Raw genomic sequence first — 19,039 nt, 5'->3', positions numbered from 1 at the left:
CTGCTTATCCATTTGGTTCATTGATGCTTCCCGGTACCATTTTCTTCATATACATCATGTATATTTCTTATTAGAGAAGTATCAAATTGTATCAGACTGAAATTGATTGTCATTAAAAAGTTTCCTTTGTAATGTTTATTTTTGAGAGAGACAGAGCGTGAGTGGGGTAGGGGCAGAGAGAGAGGGAGACACAGAATCTGAAGAAGGCTCCAGGCTCCCAGCTGTCAGCACAGAGCCTGATGGGGGGCTCAAACTCACAGACCTGGAGATCATGACCTGAGCTAAAGTTGGACGAAGTCTGAGCACCCAGGCGCCCCTGGTTGTGTTTCATTTGCCGAGATTTCCTTGGCATTAATTTGCTAATTTATGGAAGCCTCATTTGAGAGGTGCCTTTCCCTCCCTGTGGCACAAAGAATCCACAGTTTTTTTCTGAACGCACAACACTGTGTATTTCACTTCAAATCAGCTGAGATCACCCATGGTCCAGCTCAGTTCCCGGTCTGCCTTGTGGTCACTGTCCTGTTCAGTTCTTCAGGTAGGATCACTGATTTTAGGTTGGTTCCAAATCTGTGTCTTCAGCATAGAGGTCAAACGCTGGCAAGAGGATACCTTATGTTCTGCCCTTGCTGATTTCATATGCTGATGATTCTCAAAACTCTGCACGGAGAATTTAGTGACAGAATGGGAGACAGGTTCAAGCTATCTTCTCTGCTTTTTTTTTTTTTTTTTTTTTTTTTAATGTTTGAGAGAGAGAGACAGAGACAGAGAATCCCAAGCAGGCTCTGTGATGTCAGCCCAGAGCCCAACAAAGGGCTGGATCCCATTAACCATGAGATCATGACCTGAGCCAAAATCAAGAGTCAGATGCTTAGCCAACTGAGCCACCCAGGAGCCCGTCTTTTTTTTTTTTTTTTTTTTTTTTTTAAAGTAGGCTTCACGCCCGATGTGGGGCTTGAACTCACAACCCTGAGATCAAAACCAAAGCTGAGATCAACAATTAACTGACTGAGCCACCCAGGTGCCCTTGTCCTTTTCTTTATAAAAAATCTTTTTACTAGACTGAATCAGCTCTGGATGGAATTTTCCACAAACATGCAGAAATAACCTAACATTGAAGTTTTCTTTAATTATATAGTTACCTGCACTAAATTTGAGGGGATAAAATAAGGGAGAGAAACTAAAATGAGAAATAAAAAAATAAAAGCACAGTATTAAGCTTTATAAATGGACTTATTTTTAAAAATTAATTTCAGATATTAAAATCAATCAGAAACATTTAAATCAACTTCTCTTTTAAAGATATACAGACTACTTCTTCTGTTCTTAAATGTTACTTTTATATTCTGAATCTCCATAAGTTTCCATGAAAATGTATTAAGCTATCCAAGTATTTGGCTTATCTCTAATGTCTAAGAGGAACTTGATGTTATTGAAAAGAATACAGAAATATTCTTTTCCAGAGGTGATCTCATCTTAAATTTCATTTACGAAAACAAGAAGTACCTTTAATCATATGCTATGAAGAGTGGCAATCCCTGAGAAAATGACTCATTGCAGACAAAGTAATTAGCTATTTCACTGGACTACATAATCCTCTCAAAAAGAAAAAAACCAAAAACCAATCAATGCTTCCCCAAAGAAGTTACAAGAGGCCAAGAGCACACTAAAAATTCTTTATTGTCATTATTAAATGCATTATATAAACATGATAAGTGGAATATACTATACATTCGATGGAACACATATAGCCTTTATCAGGGTAAAAAAAATACACAGCCAAGAATGGAAAGCAGCATACATTAAAAAAAAAAAAAGTGAACAGCTCTCATATATTACGGTCACTATACAATGTGCCAGGATGTTTTACAACCTTTCTATTAAACAAAAGGGAACTAAACATTATGTATGGTTTAAAGGCGTTAAATGCCAGATATTCCACAGAAGGAGAAAATATTAGCATCCTGGAATCATCTTTATTCCTGGTCCATTTTCTGCCCACTGGAAAAAATTGCACTGTTTTGCCTTCCCAAGAGGACACACGAAAAAATTCTTTCCGTTATTGGGTCCAATCTTCAACACCGTTCTCATGATAGAGCGTCTGCCATGGTTGCAGAATGGGAAGGACAGATCCGCCCACTACAGGGTTAAAACAGAAGGATTGGGAAGTTTGGATGCAGGTTAGAAACACGTACAGCCTAAGCCTGGGTGCATCTGGTTAGCGCATCCCGTGTTCCCTGCCACTGTTAATCTGACATTGGAAAATAGACAGAAGTCATTAGTGCTTGCCCTTGAAAAAAGCTTACATCCTGTACGAAGCATCTCTCCTGCAAATTTGCTTGAATCACACAAAAAACTGCCCAAATGCTCAGCTTCTCTTTGTCTACAGACATGTTTACAGGGGTTCTCTTGCTTTACTGAAAATAATTGAGAACGATCAGCATCTTGCTGCAAAGCCATCACCAGTGTTTCTGCTATGTTAAACCGATTAAGATCAAAGATTTGTTATGATTTTAATACTCAACTTCCTTCCTTCATCTCTTAGGAATAAAAAGAATGCAATACAGAATTACATGGATGAATTTAGGCAGATTCCACTGTATTACTCTTATAAACGTTGGCCTCAAGGGAACTATAAAGCAGGCTGTAATATTATTAATTTTCTACCTAATATTTTTTCCATTATGTCTACGAAAGCTCCTTGAGGGAATGTTGTCAGTTCAGTAGGACGCAGTCACTGCTCATGCAGGGGTTCAGACCCAGTCATTATCCAGTTTTCCTTGGAAAATTCCTTAGCAAAGTACCACACGGAAGACAGAGGTTTTCAAGCTCAGTAAGCCCAGTCAGAAAATTTTTGCTCCAGCACTGAGACAGATCAGTATTTGCAGTTATGCACCAGATGTAGCAGTTGGCTGCAGAAATATGTATTTAAACATTGAAACCAGTCAGCATAGTGAGAGACTCACATTCTGAGAAACACAGAAGGTGAGTCGGAGGAAGACGGACTCCAGACTCTAGTGTCCTGTCCTCTCTTCACTTCCAGGGACACGCTCCCAGAACGGCAAGGGGGGAGGAACCGCCCTACATCTAAATTGTTGTTGTGCAAGCTTGTGTGATAGGATTCACTACGTTTACTGTAAATCCAAGGTATGTCTGTGATTCCCCCCCCCCCCCCCCCGGGTACTTCTCCCCAGGGCATACACCAAAGGTTTTGTGGAAGGGAGGAAAACCACGTTTGTGTCCTGAATTATTCGCCACCTGCGTAAATCACTCAGTCCCTTTCTACCTTTATAAACCAAGGACCACACATCTGCACCTGTGGTTACACACGGGCTACACCAGAATCAACTAATGGCTATTATTTGATTAGTTTTTCAGTTTCTGATGAAGCTCCTTGAGTTTTATGTTCTTCAACATTCAGGCTTTAGACTGAATGTCAGTGTGGCTCTTTAAAATTTAAAGGTGAACAAATTAAATAAATAAAACTTAAAGCTGAAAGCGGAAAACAAGATCGCTACTCATTACATCTTAATAATGGAAGCATGTGATGACACTACAGCGAGCTTGAAAAAATCTTACACGTACTTGGAAAAATCCGCACTGCGCTTGTCTAGGTAGAGGACAAGCGTAAAACTGCCTGCCCTTGTTTTCGCCATCCTTCCGCACAACGCGTAGAACACACAGGCGCTTGTGTTTACCGCAGCGAGGACTGCCAGCATTTAATGCACAGGTACCATCTGTCATGTTAATTCCAAGTTCACTGTAACGACAGGTTACAAAGTTACTACAGCCCAACAGCGCTAAAGGGATAATCCCCACCGCCTTCCCCTGCATTAGAATTCTGCTCGTACAGGGGGTACCCGGCTGCCTCCGTCGGTTAAGTGTCAGACTTCGGCTCAGGTCATGATCTCATGGTCTGTGGGTTCGAGCCCCACATGGGGCTCTGTGTTGTCATGACAGCTCAGAGCTTGGAGCCTGTTTCAGAATCTGTGTCTTCTTCTCTCTGTGCCCCTCCCCTGCTCACTCTCTCTTTCTCTCTCAAAAAATAAACATTAAAAAAAAAAAAAAGAATTCTGCTTGTATAAAGACGAGGTGCCAAAAAGGGGACCAGGGTCAATGGCACGTCATTCCACGCACTGCTACCACATCTGTTTAATTCCTGTTTTTCTCAGGTAATCCTAACTTACCTCCAAAGCCACCTGTGCACCCAAAGCATGCAATTAACATTTCTGAAGTACGAAAACAGCTGAAATGTGTACCAGCACACCTACTTTCCTTAGTTTTCATTTGTGATAACTGGTTCTTCCCTTACTCAGTAGTATAGGGTGGCCACTTTAATTTCCTCTAAAATATTCTCAAGTTCAGTAGCTCCCCAGCCCCCAAAGTAACTAGAATGACAGTCTTCTCTAATTATTTCCTCATCGGTAGCAAGCTCTCGTGGATGGCTGTGACAAGGCCAAAAAGATCAGTCTTTCTATCGTCCATTTTAAAGACAATTTTCTACACTTTTCTTTGATCAAGGCTACTATAATAGTTGCAGTCATATTTCAGCAAGGCCTGGGCTGCCTGGCAGAGAAGAAATGTGTATTTTGTCAAGCCAGTAGGGAAGCTTTATTCTCCCCCACAATTAGGATCAACTGTATTAACATCCAGAAATAGCAAAGCTGGAAGGCAACAGGATTTTCTTTTCCATACTCCCTCCATTTTTCCGATGCCCCTTCCAAAAGAGGATACATTAAAATTTTAACTTCAAGAGAAGTTAAATATCTAGGTGGTGCAGAGAAGTCAAGAAACATCAAAAATGTGGGGCTGCCTGGGTGGCTCAGGCGGTTAAGCGTCTGACTTTGGCTCAGGTCGTGATCTCACTACTCATGAGTTCAAGCCCCGAGTCGGGCTCTGCGCTGACCACTCAGAGCCTGGGGCCTGCTTGGAATTGTGTCTCCCTCTCTCTCTCTGCCCCTCTCCCACTCACGCTCAGTCTCTCTCTGTCTCTCAAAAATACATTAAAAAAATTTTTTTTAATAAAAAAAAAAAAAACACTGAAACCAAAGCAAGTAGACCATAAATGTGCTTTTAAAGAAACTGTTAAGAGAAAGAAAAAAAAGGTAAAGAATATTGATAGGAGTGAAGTGATGCTTTCTTATAAAAAAAAAAAATACACACTTGCAAACAGTTTTCTACATTATTATGGAAGTGGCTGTCTTTGATAACAATTAGTTGAACACTTCCAAGCCATCTGCTTCAACCTAGAAATCTCCAGAGTTCCATATAGCCAAGAGAGGTTTAAACTCTTTCCTAGTAAAGCTTTCCTGGGGAGGGGCAAAGTGGAAGGGTGGAAGGTAGGATTCAGTTGGGGATAAAAGGCTCCAGGGGTCCCCTCTGGCTCCTCATTTCTGTCTTTCATTCCATTTTCTTCCTTGGTATAAAGCTAAAGAAAAACAACAGCCATATGCTCTCTTATCCCTGGCACTCAGAGTATGGGCTGCTGACTAGAAGCATCGGCATCACCTGGGAGAGCCTGAGAAACACAGAATTAGGGGAGCCTGGGGGGGCTCAGTCTGTGAAGCGTCCGACTCTTGGTTTCGGCTCAGGTCATGGTCTCAGAGTTCGTGGGATCGAGCCCCTTGTCAGGCTCAGCACTGGCAGTGTGGCAGAGTCTGCTTGAGATTCTCTCTCTCTCTCTCTCTGCTCCTCCCCCCTTCTTTCTCTCTCTCAAAATAAATCAATAAACTTAAAAAAGTAAAAGAAATACAGAATTATCCACCCTGCTCCAGATCGCCTACTGAATTAGAATCTGCATGTTAACAAGATTCCCAGGTGATTCGTATGCACATTGAGTCCTGAAGCAGAGTGAACGTAACCAAGATACTGATGCCACCTGTGATTGCATCAACTCTAAATATGCACAGCTAATCTTAATTTTATGATAGAAAACATCATCCAGGATAAATGTTCTGAGGAATCGAGGACTTCCTGGTTCCTCTTTGTTTCCATCATTATTTAAGAACTTTGTAAACTGTAGCAGAACATTTTCTTAGGTAAACTTAGCATAAGAATAGTTCAACTTATTTTATAATTAGGACCATCACTTTGAACATTAATAGACTATAAATGGTCTGTTAATGGATCGGGGTTGACAAATGTTTTCAGATAGCACATATTTTCGGCCTGTGGGTCTTAACAGTCTCCGTTGCAACTACTCAATTCCGTCTGATATTGTAGCATGAAAAGCGGCCATGGAAACTATGGAAACCAACGGGAATGGAATGTGTTCCAATAAAACTTTATTTATAAAATCAGGCGGGAGGCTGGATTTGGCTCTGCCAACCGTAGTTTCCTAAAGTAAAAGTCATTTGAACTGAGCAGCGCTTGATGCATAATAGGTTTTCAATAAATATTTGTTAATGAATAAATAACACTGAACACAGCTCAGATAAAAACTCTTCTCAAGAGAGAATACATCACCATGCACAACTGTGTAATTTTAAAATGGATAGGTTTTCAATGCTCAATTCATCATGGCTTAACTAATTTTACAGATAGGGTGATTCTTTATAATAAAACCACTGTCTACATTTTTTTGAACCCTTCAGTCTCACTGAATGTAGATTTTGTAGCTCAGTGGCATTTCAAGAATGAAAACAAACACAGGGAGGTAAAATGACTCATCCTAGCTGGCCCCAGGCGGTTTTCTTGGGGATCGAATACCCTGAAGGTTACAGGAAGCATGAATAAGGGGTGTTTCCCTGGTGTTAGAGGTGGCACTCTGCCAACCTTGATGTAACAGACGTGAGAAAATGGTAGTGATTCTGCCAGTTTTATTTCCTCACCCAAGCAAACCTCTGCACCAGCTCAGGAGAAACCTTCACCCAAACAAACACATGGATTCTCTGAATATGTACCACTGTGTTTTGTTCTGTATTTACACTAATTGGATCAAAGACTTGAAACTGTTCTAGCAGGTACTCTGAACTGCTAAAAAACTGGTTCGACCATCTAATTCATAATCCGGTCACTGGATAAAACTCCGGTATATCCAAAGACCAATCCGAAATATGCCTCGTCAACAGAGCATGTATCGTGTAGTGTAGTGATGGGATCAGTAATTAAGAGAACAAAAGGCGAATTAATTACCATATAATTATTAAAGAAAAAAAATAAACTGCCTATAAATTCTCTGAGTGGACCACCTGTTTTCACATATTAGGTTGTGAGCTTCTGCTGGGCATCTTGTCCACAAGATGAACACTGAAGCTGCCAGACAAGGAGAAAAATGAAATAAATGACAGTAATTTGCAATTTATTCCTTGTAAAGTAGCTGGGTGCAGAAGGGCTGCTGGGTGAATGTATTTCATCACTTGACATTTATTCTGCTAGTTGATCTTGATTGATTTTAGAGTCTCAGTCCTGGGGTTCTTATATTCAACACATACATAGGCTGCGGCGTTTCTAAGTAATGTTATGCACTGTGATTAATCATATGACCCTATTACTAATGGCTTATGAAGAAATCATTTAAATTTAAGGTTACAGTAATGTTTTTTTAAATCCCTAATTCATTAGTTAAATTGTCTAAGATTTTCCACAAAGCACTAAGGAAACAAAAATATGCCAAGATATTTCAGCTGAGTACAAAGAATGCCACCACACTAAAATGATCACATCTACATCTTTGCTCTTAAGCTACAGAAAAGACTTAACAAATGACTTTCTTACAGGATGGTCTCCCAACTCAGATGCTCCAGACCCTACCTCCTTCATGACCTCTGATTAGGGTGTTAGATGTTAATTAGATGTTAAATGGGATTAAAATGTAAAGTTAGTCCTGATCCGGTCATTTAAATGCTTGGCCTCCATAGCTTAATTCAAACATCTGCCATTTCTTAGTATTATGGACACAAGTTAAAACAGATATTATAAATGACTGTGAATGAGATTTTTTGAGAGACGGTCAAGGAGAAATCATCAAGACTAACCGATGGCAAATTTAGTGTCGTGACAGGAAACTGGAGACAAAATCATGTACTGACCACACACCGCCTCGGAAATCTGTTAGCAAGTAAGCTCGAACGAAGGGTTCCCAGAGCCTGGTCTGGGCCTGCACATCAAGTGGCCCCTGGTGGTGCGGCCCAAGGGAAGAACCTTCCACTCAGCCAGGACACAGCCCATCGGTGGAGAAGCCAGTAACGCAAATCCCGCCTGCGATCGCATGAGATCCCACGCACACCAACTCTCCCTCTGCCTCTCTCCCGCTGGCAAGACAACACCCATGGGAAGGAAACGCTCCAACTTCACTTTATTTAAAAACACAGGATGTACGGCACCTGCTTTCTGAAGGAAAAAGGAAAACACAGCTTGAAAAAGAAAACTGTGGAGACATGCCTCTCTCTGACGGAGGCCCAAGAGCAGGTGGCCAGAGTAGAGAAGCCCCAGATAAAGATCTAGAGAGTGTGGACAGGTAGTTCTAGGTGCTGCCGTAATCACAGAAGGGGGACATCGTTTAGTAAAATTTCTCTATCTCCAGCGACAGCCATTGGGAGGCTGCATCTAGATGGGAAGGTCAGAGTCTCAAAACATACCTGGTCTGCCTGTATTCATGAATTTGCAATGACAACTTTTCAAGTTCAGCTACAACTGTGGCACACACGCTCTCTGGGCCTTCGTGGCTGAAACACACACCATCCCACACGGCTGGAATACAGCCACCTTCTTCGGCAGCAATGCTGCTGAAAGTATCTCCTCTCTCTCTCTTTAGAAGACACATACCAAACTCTCATGACTAACAGTCTCCCTTTCGGAAGAACTATCTTTCTTTGGAAGGAAATATAAAAAAAAAATGCAGGGGCACCTGGGTGGCTCAGTTGGTTAAGTTTCTGACTTCGGCTCAGGTCATGATCTCTCACAGCGTGTGAGTTCTAGCCCTGCTTTGGGCTCTGTGCTGACAGCTCAGAGCCTGGAGCCTGCTTCAGATTCTGTGTCCCCCTCTCTCTTTGCCCCCCACTTCGCGTTCTATCTCTCTCTCTCTCAAAAATAAACATTAAAAAATGTTTTAAAATAATGCTAACAGTGGTAATTGCTATCAGGTGATATTTTCCTTTATACTTTGCAGTATTTTCCAAATATTCTGTACTGAGCACGTACATGGTTACAGTCAGAATAAAGTAACTTTGGGGGTGCCTGGGTGGCTGAGTTGGTTAAGAGCCAGACCCTTGATTTTGGCTGAGGTCGTGATTTCGCGGTTTTGTGAGTTTGAGCCCCACGTCGGGCTCTGCGCTGACAACTAGGAGCCTACTTGAGATTCTCTCCCTCTCTCTGCCCCTCCCCAACTTGTGCTGTCTCTCTCTCTCTCTCAAAATGAATCAACTTAAAAAAAAAAAAAGAATAAAATAACTTTTTACAGATAGATGCAGAAGATTGTTTTTCATTCTCTTCCCTTCCCTAACATCATAAGCTAGAGAAAACACGGGAAGGAGATGGCTATAGTCATCTTTCCGGGTTTGATTCACCTTACCAAAATCAATGCAGCTCCCTTAGCAGGGGCCGACTCTTCTGCCTTCTCAAAACTTAATGCGAATACCTTCAAGATCAAGGTTAGAGGTATCATACCTGTTAGAAAATCCAGGGCTACCGCTTTTGAGGTCTGGTGATGAGGAGTGGGTTGTTTTTAACTTTTTATAGGCTGGACTAAATAATTTGGACTGAGAACAGGCCGTAGGTGATCCGTTTACTCTGTTAGATGGTTGAGTTCTATGGTTTGCTCTCTCCTTGGAGGGGTGCAGTGGATCCCTAAAACACATGTCAGTCGGAGGAGAGTTTTGAAATTCTCTGCCTAGTATCCCACTTTGGCTTGTTTTTCCTTCCAAAGCACTGGATTTATTGCTGAAATCGGTCAAGACAAGGGTTGTAGTTCCAAATACTGTTCTCCTGTTGACCTTCACCTCTGTACTTGGTTTTCCAAAACTATTACAAGGATACTTCACTAAGCTGTCAAAGGCAATAGAATTGTCTTCATTGTTGATTACTGAATCTGGAAGGAGAGAGAAGTGATACTTCAGAGTTCCTAGAAGTGTGATAATATATTGACTATTTGAAACATCTTTTAAAAAAAATTTTTTTTTTTACATTTATTTATTTTTGAGAAACAGAGTGAGACAAAATGTGAGTGGGGGAGGGGCAGAGAGAGAAGGAGACACAGAATCCCAAACAGGCTCCAGGCTCCGAGCTGTCAGCGCAGAGCTGGATGCGGGGCTCGAACCCACAAACCGCAACATCATGACCTGAGCTGAAGTCGGACCCTCAACCGACTGAGCCACCCAGGTACCCCGAAACATCTTTTTATATCGTTAAAACTTTTAGTTCACTTATGATGGTGAATGCATAGAACTATCAACACAGTTAGTTTGGACAATTCAGGATTAACTGTCTTCTCGTTAGGAAATAAAGTATCATAGAAAGGGCAATATTTCACCAACTCCTAGCAGCGCAGAGGTGGCTTTAACAGAGATTTATATTTGCTTGTTATTATTTTTTTACCATTTAAAAGTCATTCAGCTACCAATTTTGTTCCTATTAGGCAACACAATAAAGCAGTGGTAATTAAGGGATGGTATATAGATCAGCAGTTAGAGGCCTGTCTCTGGATTATCAGGAATGTCTCTGTGAATGACACATATTGGGAAAGGCTTACTGAAATTAAACAAAGATGAATTACAAAGACTTGACATTAATTAAAAATGTTTCTTTTTTAAAAATATAATTTATTGTCAAATTGGCTAACATACAGCGTGCTCTTGGTTTTGGGGACAGATTTCCGTGGTTCATCACTTACATACAACACCCAGTGCTGATCCCAACAAGGGCCCTCCTCAGTGCCCATCACCCATTTTCCCCTTTCTGTGAATGGCACATAATGGGAAAGCCTTATTAAAACTGGACAAAGATGAATTACAAAGACTTGACACTAATTAAAAATGCTTCAACAAAGCATCCTAGCATTTTGGAAACCATACTATGTTCTAAATTGTAGTCTTTCGTACTCAGAAAAATAACAAGAAAATAGTTAATGGGATGCAGAGAGGCGTTTCAGAATGTTGGAATGAATGAGGAGGCCTCAGACTGTGGTCTTCTGAGGGCTCTGTGCTGAAAGATACTGAACGGGGGGAGTGGATAGAAAGAGGAGGCGTGGTCCCTTCCAGCAATGCTGTGCAAGGGGTGGGGCCCACCCTTCTCGCCCAGAGAACAAAACACCCTGTGACAGCAACCACAATGTGGGGTCCATAAGTCAAGAATGAACTTTCTCATCTCTAATTGAAGGGAGAGAGAACACTTTGAGAACACAATAGAAACTGCATCAATGAGCTGGTTCCTAATCACGGGTTCGCTCTGAGGTTTTACATTCTCTGAAGGCATGAAATTGTGAGCTGTAAAAAGAGTTATTTTAAAGGATTTCAATGAAATCAGTACAATTGTCTGGGTAAAGATTTTAATAACAAGGGGTAGGAAGGATAAAGAAGAGAAAAAATTCAGCATTTTTCTGTTCCACCTGCAAAGATATTCTTACAGAAATCCTCCCTTTCAGTTTATGAAGTGCTTGGACTGAATAACAAACTCAAAAGTTGCTGAAATCTGCATAAAACAAAGCTTTATTGAATAATTCATTAGAAATAGTAGAGAACAGATGTGATCATCTCAGTTTTTTGAGATACAAAGGCACATACTCTTTTAGCACAAGCATGTTTTCACTCCTCGTTTAAGAAAAAAAAAAAAGGACTGAACAGAATATTAGCATGGTTTACATGCAAAGCCTGGCAATTCCTTTAAACCTTGCAGAAAGAAAGCATTTTACTTAGGAAATCTCAAGATGGAACAAGATATACAGCTTTGTATAATTAGCCGCCTTTGAACTCAAAATCAAAATTCAGTCTTACCAATAGGTCTTGAAGTCAGGCAAGCATCACAAGCCTTCGAAGACGGCCTGTTTATGAGCGTGCAGACCACACACGTCCACTGCTCTTCGGATTTCCGAGCCACATGGTCCCCTCTGCTGGATGGCCAGGTGACCGTAGTGTTTCTCCTTGGCAGCGTGCTACCAGAGAATTTTGTAACGTTAACCATTACCACTCTTACGGTTGCCTTGTTCCTATACATTCAGGGTATTTTAGAAACTCTTACAGAAACATTAACGTCCAAATGTGTACAAGCCCTAACTATCTCAGAATAAAATGTTTCCGTTTGCGTCCCGCTGACTGCTATTAAAGACAGAAATAACAAATAAATGTTTTTGTTTACAGTCAGAGCTGTGGTTTTGTTTTTTTAAAACCCTCTAAGAACATTTGACATAACCACTAGGAAGCATTTCTCAAATAACGTTTTAAGTAAGTGGCACTCTTCCCAAAGCCAACCTAAGATATCTCTGTTCAACCCAATTGGCGGGTGGGGATGAAGCAAAGACTTGGGCAGAAATTAGAACGTGGAAAGCAGAACGAGAAACATTTTACACTTCCTTCATGTCCAGATCTCTCCAGAATTTCTCAACACTATCCACTAAGCACTACACCAGATAGCTGATCTGTAACGAAGAAAAAGATCCCCAGCCTCGGCGTACTTTCCTTCGGGCAAATTTGTTTCATGTTAGATATCTAATAAGATTAGTAAGAAAACAGTAAAACCAACCCTGATTTTTGGACACAAAAGTGAATCATGATTTTCCAACTGGAGTTCCTGACTGGTTATTTGTCATTACACAAAATGCCTTTAAAAGCTCTGATAAAGTCCTACTCTTAAACACATCGTGCCGGGACGCCTGGGGGGGCTCAGTCGGTGGAGCGTCTGACTTGCGCTCAGGTCACGATCTCATGGTTCACGACCTCGGGCCCCACATCGCGCTCTCTGCTGTCAGCTCAGAGCCCGCTTCAGATCCTCTGTCCCCCTCTGTCTCTCCCCCTCTCCCGCTCACTCTCTTTCTCAGTCTCTTGCTTTCTAAATAAATAAATGAATAAATACACTTACAAAACAACAGCACCCCGTTCTGTAGAGCATGTCACGTGGGTAAGCACCACGGCAGCATCACAGGTCCCTTTATTCCCAACATTAATACAGAAAAAGCTCTTTTGGTAAAAGCCACGGTGCCTTACATCTCACAACATGAGTTCTTTGACTCCCAGAGGTACCTGGTCTCCTGTAACATTTTGCTCCTTACATATAATTACACCAGTTGTTGAATTCACCCTTGTCTGGTGAAATAACAAACAACATAAGCAAATCTGGAAATCAGACACATGTCACTGTGGCCCTTTGATGTTTACTTTTTTCTTATTCCTATGGAATACCAGACCTTCCACAGAATTTGCTTGACCTAACTCCTGCCCTCCTCCCAACTTACTCTGAAAGGCAGCAAGATGTATTTATTCATAATGAAATAAACACAATTTAAGTAATCCTCAGATTTTCAACAAGCTCCAATTTTTCACCTCTCTTATCTTCTAGCCTATAGATTTCACTAACCATTAAGCATATATTCACTGTGACCTACATACGGCAGCCTTGGAAGCATTTTCCCCTTACTGCTCCACTGTTAATCACTACCGAGAAATTCTTTCCAATCCCCACTTGGATGCGCAACAGGAATTTCCAATTTCATGTAGTAGTGGACTGTGGAATGGTGTCCTGAAGGCATCGCATCATAATGCCAGGAACCTGTAAAGGTGAATTTACAAAGAGGACCTTTGCAGATGTCCTCTTGACATGGGGGAGATTACCCTGGATTATCTGGGTGGTCCCTTACTCCAAATACGAGTGTCCTTGTAAGAGAGAGGCAGAGGGAATTTGATACCCATGCAACAGAAGGCGATGTGACCAGAGAGGCAGAGACTGGAGTGACGCAAACCACAAGCGAAGGAAGCCGGGCAACCACCGGAGGCTGGAAAAGGCAGTGGGTTCTCCTCTAGCGCCTCTGGAGGGAACACAGCCCTGCCCACACCTTTGGCCCCAGTGAAACTGCTGTTGAACTTCTGGCATCCACAACTGTGCGAGAATACATTTCAGTTGCTTTAAACTATCAGGTTTGTGGTAGTTTGTTATGGCAACCACAGGAAGCTAGTGCAAATAAAATGCATGATCACTTCCCCAGCCCCAACACACACACACACACCAACACACACACACACACACACACACACACACACTCCTTTGCAACTGCCAGTCTGTCTCATCTCGGTAAACGCCATCACTGTGCACTCCACCCGTCAGGCCAAACACCCACAAGAAGTCATTCCTAACACTTCTTACCCTCACATCCCACATCCAATGCACCAGCAAATCGCGTAGGCTCTGCTCCAGGGGCAGACTTACCCTGAAGCTCAAGAAGCTTCCGTAGCTCAGTGTGTTCTCCTCTAGGGACCGGAGTGGGGACCGGGAACAACAGAAGCAGGAACCCCAGCCGCCTGCCGGGGGCCGACAGCACCCTCGGCGGTGTCCGCCCCGGGGTTCTTGGTAGGCAAGGCCCGTGCCCCGCCAGCACTATCCCGCACCTGCCCGGTGCCAGGGACCACGTGCCCCGGTGGCGTCGGGAGCCGCTGCACCGTCTCGCCTTTCAGGAGAAGGACCCGAGACAGCCCGCCCATCCTTCGCTCAAGGGCCAGGGTGACCCAGGCTGCAAGGCCATCCACCACGCGCACCCCCCCACCACCAGCCCAGGACCAGCCTGGAAGAGGTGAGACGTCAGAGGCAGCCGAGGGAGAGCCGAGGGCTGGCTGTCTCCTCCAAGGTCCTCGGGCCACCAGCATCAGCGTCGTGTGCGAACTTGTCCGACACCCAGACTCTCAGGCCAGGCCCTCCCCGGGCCTTCGACTTCGGGGCCGAGGCCCAGCCGTCTGTGCGGACAGCCCTCCACAAAACTGTGGTGCACACGGACGTTTTAAGAACCGTCGCTCCGAGGGCCTCCCCACAGACAGCAAGTAGCGCTTGAGCAAAACGGTACAGGGCAAGCGAGAGATGTGCCACCAGTGACAGCCGATTGTGAAGCCAAAGGACGATCTGCTCGTCTATCGATAATGAAAAAATACGATGCTGTTGATGGTGAAACTACAAGGCAAGAAGGAGGCAAGGAGCCAAAACATGGAAGAAGGTAATCACCCAGCCGTGGCAGGTAGCTGAGAGAGTCTTACTTGTCTGATGTCTGCGGTGTTTAAAAACTAAAATTTGTTATCTATTTCTTATTCTAAATATTCACAGTAGGAGCAAACTTTGCATTCATACTTTTTAATATTTTTTTTTCATAAAGAAGTCCCCTAAATTGTTTAAGTTTCAGTCCTTAACCCTACCTGAACTTCTAATATAGCCTAAGGGGCGCCTGGGTGGCTCAGTCAGTTAAGCGTCTGACTTTGGCTCAGGTCGTAATCCCACAGTTCATGGGTTCGAGCCCCACATCAGGCTCTGTGCTGACAGCTCAGAGCCTGGAGCCTGCTTCCGATTCTGTGTCTCCCTCTCTCTGCCCCTCCCCCACTTGCACTGTCTCTCTCTCTCTCTCTCTCAAAATAAAAAAAGAAACCATTTAAAAAAATAAAATAAAAAGAGCCTAAACTGAACCATTTTTTACCACCCCACCCCACCCCAGCCAAGCTGCCATCATTTACCACTGGCACTAGTGAGGGCACCCAGATGTCATTCCTTCACTCTGGTCACACTACAGTCCCTTTTCCACACAGTGGCCGCACGATCCTCATAAAACACAAGTCACTTTACGTCATCCGTCTGCTCAAAACCTTCCAGTGGCTTCCCGGCTAACTCAAAGTCAGTGGACCCCACGCTGCCCACGGTGACCACTTGACATATGAATCGGTTACTGCTCTCCCGTTCCACACCTCCGATGCATCCTAGCATACTCAGAATAAAACCACAACTTCTTCTCACGGCCGGGCGGGCCCTGCGAAGTGGAGCAGCCCTGCGCCCACATTCACTCTGCTCCGCTCAGTCATGCCTGCCTTCTTTCTCTCCGTGACACCAGAGACTTCTTCATGCTTCTCCAGTCGCCTTCTCCTCCGCCCCTGATCTTTACAAGACATCAGACCTTCTCAAAAGTCTCCTCAGGGACTTCATCCACCCAACCTATTGAATATGAGCTTCCCTGTCGCCATGTGTCCCCTCACTGAGGCTGATGCTTCTTCCGAGCACTGCGTGTCATTATCTGACATCTTACACATACATGGACGTAGAGCCTTTTCTTAAGAAGATCTCCTCCCACTGCAATATAGAGTTCCACGGATATGCCACAAAGAGAGGTTTAATGAACGAATTTTTCCAATGTTATCTACTGAATTTGCTTTCTGGAAGATCACCATTTCTTGGCTGTCATCCCTCAAGCCTCACCTGCTCTAACGGCCTGGATGTCCCTCTCTAAATCGCTTTCCAGGGCTCTTCCAAAAGGCTCCTTTTCTTCTTCTCATCAGCAAAGTGAAAGCAACCTCAAGGCTTTCTCCGGGACTTTCCCTGCTTCTCTTAGGACATACTCTCAGTGACTGCAAACACTAGCGGGTTCAACTATGATCTCAGGTTATCAGGTAATGGGGAGGGGCTGTGTTCTTAGAAACCAAAGGCTTAAGATACAGGTGGAGGATGAGGGTGTAGCCAAGGAAATCTTTGCCCTTCTCAACGGAAACTACGTACAAGTACGGGAAACAACTCATTTTGCTTTGTCGAAACAAAACAGACTATTTTTTCAAAGGTAGAAATGTACACATTAATTAAAAAAAAAAAGAAAGTTAGGTAAAATAAAGCACCATTTAAAGAACGTTTGAATAAAAAGAACACCCAGGGGCGCCTGGGTGGCTCAGTCAGTTACACGTCTGACTTCGGCTCAGGTCGTGATCTCACAGCTTGTGGGTTCGAGTCCCACGTCTGGTTCTGTGCTGACAGCTCAGAGCCTGAAGCCTGCTTCAGATTCTGTCTCTCTCTATCCCTCCCCTGCTCACACACCCTCTCTCTCTCTGTCTCGAAAAATAAACATTGAATAAAAAGAACATCCATGCTGCTGCCCAACTGCTATTTCAATGGAACCAACTGCTACTCCGTTCTAACAGGGCCCCTTCCTCACGGGACACTGATACTTCCCGGGGTGACTCCAGTCTCACCGGGACCCTCCCTCATGGGGCACGGGGCCTTCCTGGGAGCCCTCCAGAACATGCTTCTTCTGCTGAAAGGAATTTGCTATCATGAGTCTTGAGAGAAGAGGCTTAAGCAGGAAGCACCTTAGATCTGCCTTTATTCTTTCCACCTGTTCTGTCTGTGGAGTGCCCAGCCAAGGGCGCCTCGGTGGGTTCCGGTTCCCGAGACTGGAGCTTTTACACCTTTTTACTAATCCCATGAATTACACCAATGTTCGTTTTGGCTACAAGACCCACAGATTCCCATGCTAGTGTAAAATAATTTGAGCTGGGTTTCTTTCCTTGTACTCAGAAGAATCCCTTTTAAATTATGTTTTTAAACATGACAATTGTGTGATCAAACTCGCTTCCCAAAACAAGGCTATCCTATCAAGACTAACCCGTTAGAGATTTTCCTCATTCATGTCTCCTAAGTGCCTTGTGATTGCTCCGTTTCCCCTCAGACATCTCTGCCAGCTCAGACCTGCCTTAAGAATTGGCTCGAAGGGGCATCTGGGTGGCTCAGTCGGTTAAGTGTCTGACTTCAGCTCAGGTCATGATCTCGCGGTTCGTGAGTTTGAGCCCCTTGTTCGACTCTGTGCTGACGGCTCGGAGCCTGGAGCCTGCTTCGGATTCTGTGTCTCCCTCTCTCTCTGCCCTTCCCCCCTCACACTCTCTCTCAAAAATAAATAAACATTAAAAAAAAAAAAGAACTGGCTTGTGAACATCAGTAACTTCTCATTAACTAGCAACCAATTCTCAATACTTTCCAAATTAGATGGTTTTCAGAGACCTGAACGTGTCTCCTGGTAGGAACAAACACCACCCCCCCCCCCCCCCCCCCCCACGGCAGCTCTCCACATGCATGTTCCTGCCTCATGTCCTGGAGGAATTCCTTCCACAGATCTCAAAGGTCACCTTCTTCACCTTTCCTTGCCCTCCCCAAAGCGGAAGAACGACTCCACTGCTATTGGTACAAAAGTGCCCTCTGCAGCACTTCCATTCCAAACCCGGGGGGCGGTTAATGATCTACTTACTCATTCACTCCCCACCTTAGGCTCTGACGGGCTAAATTTTAACTGTTTTTTTATGTTTATTAATTTTGAGAAAGAGAGAAAGAGCATGCACACACGTGTGAGCGGGGAGGGGCAGAGACAGAGGGAAAGAGAGAATCCCAAGCAGACACAGAGCAGACCCTGACACAGGGCTTGCTCCCACAAACCGGGAAATCGCGACATTGAGCCGAAACCAAGAGTCGGACGCTGACCGACCGGGCCACCCAAGCACCCCTAAACTTTGTCTATGTATTTGCAGTACCTGAATTATAACAGACACTAATTAAGACAGTAGTAACAAATTTTCAAAGATTTATAAAACAAAGACTAGCACAGAAAAGGAAAAGACATTAAAAAAAAAACATTTTTTTTTTAAAAAAAAGAGGGGCGTCTGGGTGGCTCAGTCGGTTGAACGTCCGACTTCGGCTCAGATCACGATCTCGCGGTCCGTGAGTTCGAGCCCCGCGTCGGGCTCTGGGCTGATGGCTCAGAGCCTGGAGCCTGCTTCCGATTCTGTGTCTCCCTCTCTCTCTGCCCCTCCCCTGTTCATGCTCTGTCTCTCTGTGTCTCAAAAATAAATAAACGTTAAAAAAAAAAATTTTTTAAAAAGAAAAGGAAAAGACAGCAGTTTCCTCATAAGGAAAAAATACTCACCTGTATATATTACGCTAGCTCGTATACAAAGAGCCAACAATAAATGGTGTAAGTATTCAGTGTGGCGTAACCCATAAAGACTGTAAAACTGGGGGAGGGCTTCATGAAGGAGTTAAATAAACTTTGTGTGATTCAAAGAATAAAAGGGATCAATGCTGTTGGGCTTTTGTATTTCTTCAACTAAATTTGAGATGA

At 43.6% G+C, this 19,039-nt stretch overlaps 1 protein-coding gene across 6 annotated transcripts in view; it reads right to left on the bottom strand.

Annotated features, from left to right (window-relative positions):
• The window catches only part of NEIL3 (nei like DNA glycosylase 3), a 73,349-nt gene that overhangs the window by 21,169 nt on the left and 33,141 nt on the right, over positions 1–19,039 (bottom strand). For 3 of the 6 annotated variants that reach the window (XM_042982901.1, XM_042982903.1, XM_042982904.1), the window contains 5 exons: positions 11,925–12,082; positions 9,604–10,024; positions 8,577–8,663; positions 3,583–3,757; positions 1,659–2,136 (listed from right to left, as the gene is read on the bottom strand). In XM_042982901.1, the coding sequence (XP_042838835.1) occupies positions 1,954–2,136; positions 3,583–3,757; positions 8,577–8,663; positions 9,604–10,024; positions 11,925–12,082 (1,024 nt within the window). In that variant the 3' untranslated portion in view covers positions 1,659–1,953. Of the gene's footprint in view, positions 1–1,658; positions 2,137–3,582; positions 3,758–8,576; positions 8,664–9,603; positions 10,025–11,924; positions 12,083–19,039 lie in introns of those variants that run through there. The other 3 variants (XM_042982905.1, XM_042982906.1, XM_042982902.1) reach the window with 2 other exon arrangements.

Source organism: Panthera tigris, chromosome B1, assembly GCF_018350195.1.
Source record: "Panthera tigris isolate Pti1 chromosome B1, P.tigris_Pti1_mat1.1, whole genome shotgun sequence".
Classification (NCBI taxonomy): domain Eukaryota; kingdom Metazoa; phylum Chordata; class Mammalia; order Carnivora; family Felidae; genus Panthera; species Panthera tigris.
The sequence above is the reverse complement of the archived record's forward strand: the minus strand, read 5'-3'. Positions and strand labels throughout refer to the sequence as shown.